At 53.4% G+C, this 13,413-nt stretch overlaps 1 protein-coding gene across 7 annotated transcripts in view; it reads right to left on the bottom strand.

The window, feature by feature from the left end:
- Positions 1 to 637: 637 nt before the first annotated feature.
- Positions 638 to 13,413, bottom strand: part of CMKLR1 (chemerin chemokine-like receptor 1) — a 91,401-nt gene continuing 78,625 nt past the window's right edge. For 4 of the 7 annotated variants that reach the window (XM_050318612.1, XM_050318615.1, XM_050318610.1 and 1 more), the window contains 2 exons: positions 7,880 to 7,984; positions 638 to 7,424 (listed from right to left, as the gene is read on the bottom strand). In XM_050318612.1, the coding sequence (XP_050174569.1) occupies positions 6,280 to 7,365 (1,086 nt within the window). In that variant the 5' untranslated portion in view covers positions 7,366 to 7,424; positions 7,880 to 7,984 and the 3' untranslated portion in view covers positions 638 to 6,279. Of the gene's footprint in view, positions 7,425 to 7,879; positions 7,985 to 9,996; positions 10,079 to 10,118; positions 10,674 to 12,051; positions 12,506 to 13,413 lie in introns of those variants that run through there. The other 3 variants (XM_050318616.1, XM_050318613.1, XM_050318614.1) reach the window with 3 other exon arrangements.

Here is a 13,413-nt window from a genome sequence, read left to right as displayed (position 1 = left end):
AGGCTCCTCTCCCCCACCTTTCACCCCAACAGTGTGATTTCTGTATTTAAGCCACTGACAACACAACCAAAGGGGCTCCTTCTTGGGAGCTTTAGTACCTTTACAGTGTCCTTCAACACGAGTTTATTGGGGTCCGTGGGGAGATTCACTGCAGGCTTTATTCCTGGTGCCTCCCAACCTTCCTCAGCACTGGAGCAAGAGCAGGTTCAGTGCGATTTATTCCTTATTTCTGATCAGGAGTTGGTGAAATCCCTTTTTTTACGGCAGCACTGGGTGTGCGGTGATGAAGACACACGTCAGGCGTGATTTGTTCTGACAGGCCGCGGCTGCCAAAGGGGCAGCGTTCCCTTCCGCCCCTCGGAAATAATTAAACCCCAAAAGCCAATTAATCTCGGAGATAAAACAATTAAGAGCTGACATTGCGTGCAGCCAGCGTGCTCAGAGCCTGGGCTGCAGCTTGTCAGAGGAAGGGTGGAGTGTGGGGAGGGGGACCCCACATCTGCCCCGAGGCCCCCATAAACCCCTTCCCAACCCACGGCAAAAGGACCGAGGGAGCTCCCTGAGCACCAGCAGATTCAATTCCCATCTTTTTTCCCCCCTCCCTGCCTTTATTGCACCGCAATTGCTTTTTTTGTTTTTTTTTTTTTTTTTTAAATTTAATTTGCACTGAAATGGAGCACTTGGAAGTCATTAGGTCCCTGTCAACATGTACTGCACATCTGGTTGCACCTCTGGATGAGAGGTGGGGTCCCTCCTTCCCCTCCATCCCACTGATGCAGGAGCAGCTTCTCCCTCCTGCCAGGAGCTGCTGTCCCTGCACGCACAGAGCCCAAGCTTCATGCTCTCATTTACTTTTATTTATTTATTAAATGCCGGGTTATATTTTTACCACGTGGGACTGGCACGCACTAATAAAATCTCTATTCCCCCTGGAAAGAGGAGCCAACCATCCTTCCTGCATCATCTTCCTGTGCAGAGCTCTTGACATTTAATAGCCTCCCTGCTCGGCTGCCTCTGTAATGCCATTAACCCGGGGAAGGCAACACTCAGCCTTTCCATGAGGATTGGAAAAGGTGGGAATCTTTCCGCTTGACTCAGCCCCGGCGAGCCCTCAGCAGTCCCTGGGTGGGCAAAGCCACCTCGCCCGATCCCACGTGGGGCTGGGGGGGATCCTGAACTGCCCCCCTCCCTGGATTCCTGTACTGAAATTCATTTATTTTCATCAATCTCTCGTCCCTGGGAGTGTTTTCCTGCCTCCCGGTCCTGCGCTGGCGGAGGCTGCAGCATCCTCCCTCCTGGGCTGGATGGGTTTCTCAGCGGTTGCTGTGGCAACGGCGGCGGCTGCACCAAAACCACCCGCATTTCCCCCAGTTCTGTGTGGGTTTTGTGCTCAGCGGCCCCTGCAACAGCGGCTGCACCAAAATCACCTGATATTCCCCCAATTCCCGGGGGGGGAGGGGGGGCTGTTATGCTCTGTGGTCCCTGTGGTGCAAGAGATGATTCTGGAGATGATGCCCAGAGCAGCTCAGGATGGGGCTCCCTCCCTCATCAAAGGTAGTGGGAGCCCCTTTGGGGTCAATCCAGGGGGTTCTGGGCAACGACCCCAGTGATGCCGGGGGGCTCAGAGCAGCTCGGGTAGAAGCTTCCCAAATTAAATCCCATGAAGTTCCTGCTGTGTTTAAATGAGAGGGAAATCACCCCTCTCAGCAGCACCACCCAGCAGCACTGTCACAAAAGCCCCTTTAACAGGGAGATGTGTCATAAATCTGAGGGCAGCAAAATCCATCCCTGACGAACCCAACATGTTTATTTATCAGCTTTGCTATTTTCCCCCAAATTTACAGCTGACAATCTGCATGAACACACCAGAGATAATTTAAACATGGCTCCAACCTGCCTGGCTCAGAGGAAAGGGAGAGGGTAACTTGTTTATTCCTTTTTTTATTATTATTTTTAATTTAATTCCAGCTCCAAATAAAGGAGTGATTTATGGGTGAGGGAAAGCACGGCTTTATTTCAGTGCCACGACAGGCAAGTGAAAAAGAGCCGTCATTAAGGCCGGTAATGCGCTCCACAGAAATGGGATTGGAGTATTCCAGAGTCATTTCTCACGTGGAATGAGACCCAGCCTCAGGTTAAAGGAGGGTGAGAAGAGGGCATGGAGAGGCATGAGGTAGGTTTGGGATGTGCTGGGTGAGGCTCCTGGTGGGCTGCAACAGCATCGGGGTCTGGGGGTGCTGAGCCCCTCAGCACGATGGGATCATGGGGTAGGGAGGGGTGGGATGGCTGGGAACAGGATCTGGGGGTTGGGGATGGGGGAGGTCACAGGGTTGTGAACTGTTGGTTCTGGACTGAGGGTCAGGGGTTCTTGGGATGTTCCAGGGCTGGGGATGGGGGTCCTGGGCTGGAGGTATGGGTTCCAGGGCTTGGGATGAGGGGTTGGTGTCCCAGCTCCGAAACCTGCTGCTCTTCCCTCACAAACCCTGACCTACCCTAAGCTCATGATCACCAGGACTGCCTGAATTGCAGGTTTAACAGGGCTGGTGGTGGCTCTGCACCCCACTCATCCCTAAACTCTGAGATGCTAAACCTCTCTGCACCCCTAACTACCAATTTCACCAATTTCTGCCCTAAAAGGGCAAGCACAGAGCTGGGACACCAGCCCTGGAGCTGCAGCTCCCACTGAGCCCCTTCCCTGGATGCTAATTCCAGTTTGTGCACATCCCCCTGCAGCTGGTCATTAACCTCCTGCTGTCATTAATCAAGAGCACGTCGTTAATTCATAGAGGACTTCATTAATTCATAGCGAAGGACGTCTCCATCTCAGCAGCCCAGGGGGACCAGGATCACTGGGATGCATCCAAGGATCCTCATTTCAATATCTTGGACCTTCCCCTCACCAGCAGGGCAGCCTGAGCCCCCTCCCCTCCATGGACAAAATATCCAGCACTGCAAAAAAAAACCCCAAATGATGCATCTGACAGGATACATCTCCAGCACCCTGTGACATTCCTGTTCCTGCAGCATTTAGGCAATATCAGAGGAACTGGGATAATACTGACCTGCTTTTCTTTGCCACTCTGCCAAAATGGCAAGAAAAACCTGGCTGAAGAGGCTCGAGCTGCTGGAGTTTTAGGAGGAATATGTTTATCCTGTTTCTATTATATATATATATAAAAATACACATTTTTAATGCTCCCTGTGTGATCTTTTTGCTGTGATTAGTGGGTGACAGGAGAACAGGAATCACTGATATTCCCTGGGGATTTGTCATTATTTCCTGGCTTGTTCAAAAGCTGGCAGATTACAGGGTCCAGCTGTAAAAATTCAGTGGATTTTTCCCTCCCTGTTCCTCCAAAATAGCCTCAAGGTTGGGGGGGGTGAGGGTTGGGGGTTCTGGGGTGCAGGAGGTGATGGGGAAGCAGCCCCTGCTGGGAGGGATGGAGGGAGATCCCACAGACAGATCCCACCCAGGGACCAACTCAGCACTGGCATTAATAATTCCAGGTTCAATTTGGAATAACAGAGTGTTTTCTGGATGTGATCCAACACATGGACAATGGAAAATGATTCTCTTCCAGCTGACTTTTACACACAGATACATTTTTCCCCTTAAAGAGCCATTTGGTCTTTTCAGGGACAAATTAAAGTGGGAATTCCCCGGAGAACATCTTTGGGACATTTCCTATCCAAGAGGCTCAGAGCACCATGCTCCCATCTCGATCACTCACCCTGCAACCCCTCTGCTCCTGACCACTTTGACAATTCCAAATTCAACAGCAAGGATCAAGAATACACACTGGGAAGTGACTGCTCCGTGAAAAACTCTGGGATCCTTCCCACTCCATGTAATGGGCTTCAGCACATACCAGGGATATTTGTATGGAAAACAGGTTTTTTTATTAAATAAGTAAACAGCTACAAGGATGAACTCAAACATTTGGGAAACTTGGGATTCCCAAGTTGTCATTATAGTGATGATTTAACCCCGGGTTAAGTACCAAGTCACTGGTTTTTTTGGAAAGCTGTTTGCAGAAATAATAGATGGGCTTGCAAAACCCAGCCACCAAAATTAGTGAGGAGCATCCCTGCTCCAGCATCTGCCACGGTTATGGGTTGTGCATTGGTTTTAGGGGGAAAAACATGTGGATTTGGGCTGGGAGTAGCCCTGGGCTTGGCCACTGGACGGTACAGCCCAAGAATGTGGCACTTCTCCCTGGGGAAGCAGCTAATTCCCAGCTCCCAGGAGATATGGAGGCACCTGGAGCCAGGTGTTGCCTGTCCTACAGCCCCCTATGTAATGAGAGCAGTACCCAGTAGTTGAAGTCACTAATTTCCCATTAATTTCCCACTACTTTCCTTCATAAACCTCATCCCCTGCTGCATTTCCCTTCAGGGCTCAGGCTGGACACCCTTTAACTTTCAGGATAAATCTCCCACTTTTAGCAGACTGGATCCACAGTGATGGGAAGGAGGAGGTCACCTCCCTGCCCTGGCTTGGGGGACAAACTTGCCCCAGCACAACTCACATTGTCAGCAGCACCAAAACCGCAGCCAAACACACCGGATCCATCGGGATCCCTGTCCCAGGGCAGGGATGCTGCAGGCAGCCTCATCCCAGGGAAGGATGGATCCAGCTGCCGTGGCGTGGCTGTTCCACTCTCCCCATCACTCTAACGAGGTTATGCAGATCAAGGTAGAGCAGGGAGGCAGTGCCAGGGTGGAGGGGACGCCCGATAATCCCTCTGAAATCCAGCTCCCGCTGCAGCATCCGCTCTGATCCGTGGCATTCCCGCAGCTCAGGGAGGCAGCTCAATTACCGGGGCTTTGTGGTTCGGTTTGTGCCTGTCTGGCACAAACTGCTGCCACCAGGAGCCCGTAAATAGCTCTCTGCATCTGCCTGGGAGCTACCTCTTCATGTTTTTTTTCCATTTTCTGATTTTCAAGAAATAAATATCTCAGCCTTCGTGGGCACCTGTGAGCAGACTCTCAATTGCCAGCGTGTCAATCCCCACACAAAGCTCCTGTGGGGACCTCCTGAAATGTCCCTGGTGCCACTGGTGCTGCCCAAACCCAGCTCCAGGGCTCCTCACTTTCCCTGGAATGAGAGGCTGTGAGAGACACAGAGAAACCAGCACATAAATAAGCGTGACAGAGGTGTCGTGGTCAAGCCCTAATGGAGAAGGAGCTCCCAGATTAAGTGTGTGTGAAATTGGATGGAGGCAGTGGCTCAGCCCACCCTTCACCTCGGAGATTGGTGTGTGGCGGCAGAGTCTCCCACAAGACTCCCAGGGTCTCCCAGGATGGGTTTGCTGCCTGGTTGGAAGAGAGAAAATCATCCCATAGGACAAATCAGTCCCACCAGGGAGCTGCCATCAATGGTCACCTGATGCCTGAGAGGACAGCAGGTCCTGTCCAGGAGCTCATTCCCAGCCCCTGGACTGATTCCCTGGTGCCACTCAGGCCCTTTGTAAGGAATAACTGGGACTCCTGGTCCCAAACATCAGATCACTCTGCAAAATGTACCGTGTGGAATGTTCCCATCAAAGGGAGCGTTGCTCAAAACACATTTCAAATTGATCTTTCCCTCTTTTTTCTCTCAGTTTTTCACATAAGTGACCATGTGCATGAGCCCTGTCCCCATCCCCCAGTCTGGATCACTTAGAAGACATTTAAGACTTCCCAGTTCATCGAGGTGGGATATTCAAAGCCGGTATGAGGACACTTCCCAGGACCTCTCAGGGTGCAAAGTGCTCCCAACAGTTACAAACATGTTGCACTTGTACCAAAATACCTCAGGATTTAACACGAGTAGCCAAACAGAGACATAGGAGAGAAGAGGGGTGTCCCCAGTTTGGCCATAGCAGGTATCACCTGTGGTGGTGCCCACCTAGCACCCATCTCGGGGGTGCCTTCCCAGACACATCCCCCACCCCACCCCACCACAATGTCTCTGGAAAGACCAGGAATGCTCTTCCCAGGTCAGACAGTGCAAAGGTTGACAGGAACACCCTGAAGTGTTTCCTTAAATAGTTTGGTGCAACAATCTTTGCAATCACCAAGATTAAGGGTGGTTGTGTCTCCTCCACGTGCACATAGTGGTGGTGTCCAATCCCTGCCAGCCCCCAGGCAGCAACACCAGTCAAGGAGTAGACTATAGGACAGCGTTGGACCATGCTGGTCCCACACCAGGGACCACCACAACGGTGGCCACCATCCCAGTGGAGGGCATGGCCAGCACCAGAGGACTATGTCCCCCCTCAAGGCACCAGGTTGAATTTAGAGCACTGTTGTCTCCTTCTCCGTCATGGAAGAGATCTTGGAGAAGCTCCTGTGAACGATGCTGGAGTGGCCTGTCTCCTCACTGAGGGCGTTCACCAGTCTGGAAAGGATGGTGACCTTAAACTTCTTGAAGTCCTGGCCCATGAAGACGTAGAGCACGGGGTTCATGCAGCTGTTGGAGGCGGCGAGGGCCGTGGTGATGGGGATGCCGACCTCAAACACGGAGGGCGGGACCATGCCTGGCTCTGTCTCCAGCAGGTTCAGCAGGTGGTAGGGACTCCAGCAGAGGAAGAAGGTGACTATAATGGTGACGATGATCTTGAAGGGCTTTTTGGACTTGGCCAGGCGGTTCCGACGCAGGTTGAAGACGATGGCGACGTAGCAGAAAGTGATGATGGTTATGGGGAGGATGTACCCGCCGAGGAACCTGGTGATGTTCACCGTGCGGTGCCTCATCAGTGCCACGGCTTGGTAGGACTTGTTCCTGGAGAGGGAGAAGTTGCTGAAACAAATCACGGAATTTCGGGTTTGCGCCGTGTCTCGGAAGACAAGGGAGGGGCAGCTCATGATGATGCCGATGGTCCAGATGACCAAACACACCAAATAGGCCAGGTTGGTCGAGCGGTGGTTTTGGGACCAGACGGGGAAAACCACCGAGACGTAGCGGTCGAAGCTGATGGTGGTGAGCAGCAGGACGCTGGTGTACATGTTGAGGATGAGGAGGAAGGAGTTGAGCTTGCACATGACCGTGCCGAAGATCCAGTTGTAGCGCATGGCCGTGTAGGCGATGTTTATGGGCAGGAAGATGTTGAAGAGGAAGTCGGCCACGGCCAAGTTGAGGAACCAGACGGCGTTGACCGACTTCTTCATCTTCAGGGTGATGATGGCGATGACGAGGCCGTTGCCCAGGATGCCCAGCACGCAGGACACGGTGTAGATGATGACGGAGAGGATCCTCGCGATGTCCTTCGGGTCGTGGGACGGGTCTACCCACACGCTGCTCACGTCCTCGTAGATGTAATCCTGGTAGTCACTGTAGTTATCGGCATCATCCAGGAAACTGGACAGATTGGAAAGGGCCATTATCCGGACAAATCACAGCCTGGGCAGCCCCAGGATCTCCAGCTGGTGATGTTTCTCTGCTGGGCAAACAGATGGTGTCAGTCACAGGGGGAGGGTCACAGCTTCCCGACACATGTGGGCAAGAGGGGACAGGGAGAGAAGGGATGGAGCACACAGGTGTGGGGGATCTCATGGGGAATCCACAACTGGCCCCAGCGAAAGATGTTCTTGAAGCTCCTCACCGAGTTCCCACCCCCTGACCCTGAGACATCAGGACATGATTCAGCCCCTCATCTCCATCAGGATGTGGCTGCAGCCTCATCCTGCAGAAAATGTCTGTTACCCGCCCACTTCCAGGGGAAAAACCGGGATAACGCTTATTAACAGCTCATTATCAGCTTTGAGACCTTCCAATCTGCAACACATTATGGCTCTTCTGTATTGTGTCTCTCGAGTGTGCAGCAAATGGGACTGAAAACCCAGTGGGCAGCTCCCAATTTGCCCCACTGATGCCAAGCACCCTCTCACCTCTCACCTCTCTCTGGTGTGGTGGCCGTGCTCCAGCAGGATGGGGAAGAGGCACTAGTTCAGTGTCCCACAGCACAAAGGCAGCTCCCTCCACACAGGCCTAGGGATGGAGCTGTAACATTAAATCCAAGATCAAACAAAGGCCATTAACCCTCTGACATGGAATTAAGGGAGGAAACAGACTCAGCTGCTGCGATTTAACCCCATGCAGCCTCCTCTGGGGGAGCTGTGCTGGCCTGGGGACCCTCCTCACCACCAGTCTGGTGATGCTGGGGTCCTGTCCTGATCCCACCAGCTTTTGGGATAACCCAGGACAGAAATCCTGTACTGTACACTTGGTACAAGCACCAAACAGGAGCAGCATCAGTGGGTACTGCAAAGAACCAACAATCAGCCCCACAGCCACGTTACTATAAATAAAGATATGAATGTGCATGATGTGCATTGTCTGTTTTGCACCCTGGACTCTCATATGGTTATCTTTCCAATTAAACTGGTGTCCTATGTGTATCAAAGTGTTAATTGTTATACCCAACAGCGTCATTTGCCATCATCAGACTCCAGACTCCAGCAGGCACTTGGAGCCCTCGTTCAACAGGTTAAACCACCCCCTGTGAATCATCACAGTGAGTTAAAGCCAAAAGCCACCAAAGCCTGAACAAGCTCTGGAAGAAGGAGCAGGATCTGTGTGAGCCCCAGCACAGAGCATTACACCCAGATGTGTCCTGGAGGAGGGATGTGGCTCTGCCCACCCAGGGACACTCCCTGTTCCCAAGGCATTTCACCTCGAAGGTCCCCTCAGCGTCAGCCTCCCGCCAGCCCTGCTTTGAAATTCCCATGGTGTTTGTGTTGGAACCTATTGTTTCTCCCTGGGCTTTTCCTCCTGTTCCTTCCTGCCATTGCTGCTGCAAAGTTCCTGGCCAGGGGGTTAAATCCCACCCCATCACCCCCCTGTTTGCTGAACTGCAAGGGGTGATAAGAGGCCAGAATAAATGAGGTTTTAGTGCAAAGTTTGGGAATCAGCTGGAACTGAAAGGAGCTCTTGTCCTGGCAAAACCTTGATGGTCAAGAGATGAATTAAAGTTGATGATCCAGTGGAAGGAATAGAATCAGCAGAACTGCCTCCTAATGTTAATGTTCCTGGGTAATGAGTCGCTGTTCTATGGAACAGCAGCTTTCAGGTCATCACCTTCCCAAAGAAAGGTGGGAGAACCCAGAACCACATGTGCATCCCACCCCTCCCCATCGCCTCATATCCCATCCCACTTCATTGCATCCCATCCCACCACACCCCATTGCATCACATCCCATCCCACCCTATTTCACTGCATCCCATTCCATGCCACCCTGTGCTGTCCCACCCCACCACCCAGAGAGCCCCAAAGCTCCCAGGACTTGCTCTACCACCATGGAGAAACCCCCAAAAATGCCACCCACCCTCATTTCCACCACGGTGTCACCTGTGGGGTGAGTGAGAGATCCCCAGGGCTGGACCACCACCCCTCACCACCACAGGGTCACCCAGAGCCCACGTTCGGCCCCTGCTCCAGGTGGGCAAGAGCAGTTTCTGAGCTTCAAAGGTTCCTCTTCCCACTGTGACCACTTACATATTTTTAACATAAAATCTCCTTTTCACTATTATTTTTAATTGCTGAGCCTGATGAGTTTCACACATTCCAAAGCTCTGTTAAATAAATTATTTATTTTGTCTATTTATTTTGCTCTGCCATGCTGGGCTGAGGTTGGCCTCAGTCCCCAGCTGGGATGAGGATGGCAGAGAGCAACAGGAACATCAGGACTCTGTTTCCCCATGGGATTTGGCACGGGATGAATTTGTCTCCAGGGCTCATGAGTATCAATCCCAAACCCCACAGCAGCAGGCAGGCAGCTGCTAACTCCACCATGAACATTCCAGATGGCTCTGGAGAGCTCAGGGGCAGGATGGGCACCAGGCACAGGGGGTACCAGGAGCCTAGACCTGCTGGAAAATCATCCAGCAAATTCCCACCTGCCTCCCTAAAATCCTCCCAAAAATGGAGAGGGCAGCTGCCTGAAACCTCCTCATTTCTCACTGCAAAAAACCCCAAAGTCAGGCAAAAAAAAAAAAAAAAAGCCGTATAATACCATGAGTGTTTCATCGTTGCTCTGAGGGCTGAAAATTCCCAGCTTGAGCCAAAACCACTGTTCTCCCTTCGGTCTATTCATCTGTGTCCTCCTACCTCAACAAAAATGAGCACAGAATTTACCCAAAATAGCCTCTTGGTCCGACATTCCCGCAGCTGTATTTGTCTTGGTACCCAGGGAAGGCCGAGCCCAAGCCGGGGCGCCGGCTGGGATTCCCGACGGGCGGCACATCGGCAGCATCCCGCGGATGAGGTCAGGGATGTTGTTCTTGGGAAGGCAACAGGAAGCGGAGAGAACAGCAGAAAATGTTCGAATCCAGCTTTTCTGGGCGAAAACTCTTCCGTGGCCAGCCCAGACGGGCGGGGGACGGATGTGAGTGGGGAAACGGCGGGGGAGCTCGGCTGGATCCGCCTGCCAGGGACACAGGGAGGGCAGGGGATGCTCGGCACCCTGGCAGGAGGGACCACCGGGCACGGGCGGTGCCAGAGCCCTGCACCAGGATTTACAGGGATGGGCAGGCTGCCAGCACCGCCTCCTGCCCCCTCAGTGCCCGCGGGCCAGGCTTTTACTGGAGGAACTGGTACAGGTTGAGGGAACAAAAGTAGAAGCAAATCAAATAAAATCACACCAAAATCAAATCAAACCGGCAGAGCAGCTTTTGAGCACATCAGGTCCTGCCTGAGCTGTCAAAGTGCATCACACTTTTATCCACATCATGCAATGAAACCGGGCTGGGACCTGCCTGTGCCGGGTCTGCAGCCCTGGGGAAACTGGGGGTGCCCCTGGGTTGGTGCTTGTGCCCCCACAGCACCCGCGGGGTGCAAGGGACACCTGGGGACAGGACAAACAATCCCCTGGGAAGCAGGGGAGTGTCAGGGTGGGCTCTGCTCGCCCCTCCCGCTCAGCTGCTCCGCCTGTTTCTCCTTCGAGCACTTGCCTCCCTCTTCCAGCAGCGGCTTCCGAGCTCCCAGCACACCCCAAAACCCCAACCCACTTCCTCCGGCGGGTGAGAGGCACAGGAGCTGCCCACGCAGCCCCGGCACAGCCCCACTCCCCGGGAGAGGGGAATTGCCAACAGATGTTTGGGAGAACACACGGTCTCTCAGCTGAGGAGCTTTGGGGAGGGCACGGGGCAAAACAGGATCTCCATGTTCCCCTGAACCTGCTCATACTGGCCCCCACTGAGTCGCTGGCGCAGTCCTGGATGTCCCTGGAGGGCAGGGATGTCCCTGGGGACATGTGGCAGGTGCTGGTCTCAGTCTCATGGGTGCTGATTGCTCTGGTTGAGCTTGAGTCCCACCCTGCAGGCTGGATCCTGAGCATCCCTATGGATTCCACAGGCCAGATCTCATGCCCCAGGGAAGATGGATGCAAGCCCCACCCCAAGCTGGTACCTGAAGCCATCCCCATCCATCCCTTCAGCACCGACACTTTTCCAGCCCAGGGTTACACGGGAGGGATTTCCCTGTCAAGATCCAGCTCCCAGTCCCACATGGGAATTGCCAGGGCTCAGTGGAGCAAGACACCAAAAGGAATGGGAAAAAGCCAAAAGGCTCTGGGAACCCAGCTCCAACTCCCCCTTATTTTGGCCAGAAATTGCCATGGTAACAGCTGCTACAGGGATGATGTGCAGCACCCCACTCCTCACTGGGATACACAGGGTGGAGCCCCAGCTGGGATTTACTCCTGGGTGTAAATCCACCACCAGCCCATCAAAAGGGAGTTTAGACCTCACCGGTGCAAAACTCCAAGCCCTGGCCTGCCCAAAGCTACTCCTGGCCACGATCCTGGTCCTGCCACCATCCCTGATCCCTCTGTCCTGCTCCAGCAGGCTGACAGGGATGCGGATGCCATGGGAGATGCCACAGGAGAAGCAGCAGCAGGTTGAGCATGGGCTGCTGCCAAATAGGATCCAGGCTGGAAGGTCTCCCGATGCTCCCCCAGGAGCTGGGCATCTCCAGGGCAAAGGGAGGGGGCACAGCCAGTCCCCTTGGGGGAAACTGAGACAGGGGGCTCTTCCCCAAGGCTGAGGGTGGTGGGAAGCCTGATCCCTACCTGCATCCACGGCACTCAGACACATCCTGCTTCACCACCACAGAGCGGGGACTCCCAGCCTGCAGCATTCCCGGCTGCTCCAGACATCCCAGCTAAGGCTTCGTCCCCTGCCCCGTGTGAACAGCACAGGAAAAAAAAGGAATAGCTGGAAAAGGCAGCCTTAAAAAAGCTGCTGTGCCCAGGGTGGGACAGAATAACATGAGTCAGTGTTTATCTGGGCAGTGCTGGCTGGGCCGTGTGGGACGGGACGGCTCGGGATGGGATGGATCCCATGGATACCCCAGGCCATGGTATGGGGTCACCCCGGTGGGGAACACACCCCAATCCAGGCAGAAACTGGTGTTTAACCTCAAAATTCAGGTCATGAAAGGCTCTTGCCAGGGTGAAGCTCCAGCAGGATCCAGGCAAAGGAATGCATCCTTCCCTGGCACAAAGTGTTGTTAAGAGCCGCCCCGTTCGTAAAATCCCGGCCTTTTGCTCCATCCAGTCTGCTCTTAGGGAGGTTTGAGGATTAAAGGGGAAAATATTGGGCGTTTGTACCTACACAGGCAAAGCTTTTCTTTGAAAAGGGCAGTTTGTGGTTCTGAGCCGCTTAAAATGACTTGACTTGCAAGATAATAAAAGTTCTTTCATCTGCTCTTCTCTCTTTTTTTTTCTAATAATCCAAGGCTCTCCTGGTACTTTTCAGGTAATAAAAAGAGCAGTAAAACTCCCTTTTTTTGCAGCATCCTCCCTGCTACATCCCACCAACACAGGGAGGGATGTCCCTGAACAGGGGTTGGGCTTCGACATGACTGCCTGGGGACAAAGCCTTGGGGACATCACTCCGGATTTGGAGGGTACAAAGAACAAGGAAAGCAAGAAAAAGGAAATAAGTCTGCTGGGGGACGGACGTGACCGTGAGAGGGGCGGATGGGGCAGCAGAATCAGCCCCCCCCCGAGTGACAGAGTCCCCCCGGATCTGCAGGAGCATCCTTGCAGCTGTGTTTGGCATTCCCAGCTGAATGCTGATCAGCACGGGAAAGAAAAGCCCCCCTGTTCTCCCTGTCCCCACCGAGGTGACAGTGCCACACTGTCAGGACATCACCCCCCCAAATTCACACCCAGCTCCTCTCCCTTCCATGCAGTTTTCCCACCATTAAGGGCTTCTGTCACCACAGGCTGCAAAGCCCAGCTTCAAAACAGGTGGGGACTTCATGGAAAATTAGGGACAATACGGGGTTTGGGGTGGAGGACAGCAGGGATCCCAGAGATCCCCACCACTCACCGTCCTGTGCCATCACAAATCCACTTTATAACAACAGGGGAACAAAACACCTCAACTGGCTGCAAATCCACAGCAAAACCCTCCTCCCAAATCCC

Source organism: Myiozetetes cayanensis, unplaced genomic scaffold (genome assembly GCF_022539395.1).
Source record: "Myiozetetes cayanensis isolate MyiCay16 unplaced genomic scaffold, myiCay2020 scf21, whole genome shotgun sequence".
In the NCBI taxonomy this organism is placed as follows: Eukaryota; Metazoa; Chordata; class Aves; order Passeriformes; family Tyrannidae; genus Myiozetetes; species Myiozetetes cayanensis.
Note: the sequence above shows the minus strand (reverse complement) of the source record. Positions and strands in the feature narration are given on the sequence as shown.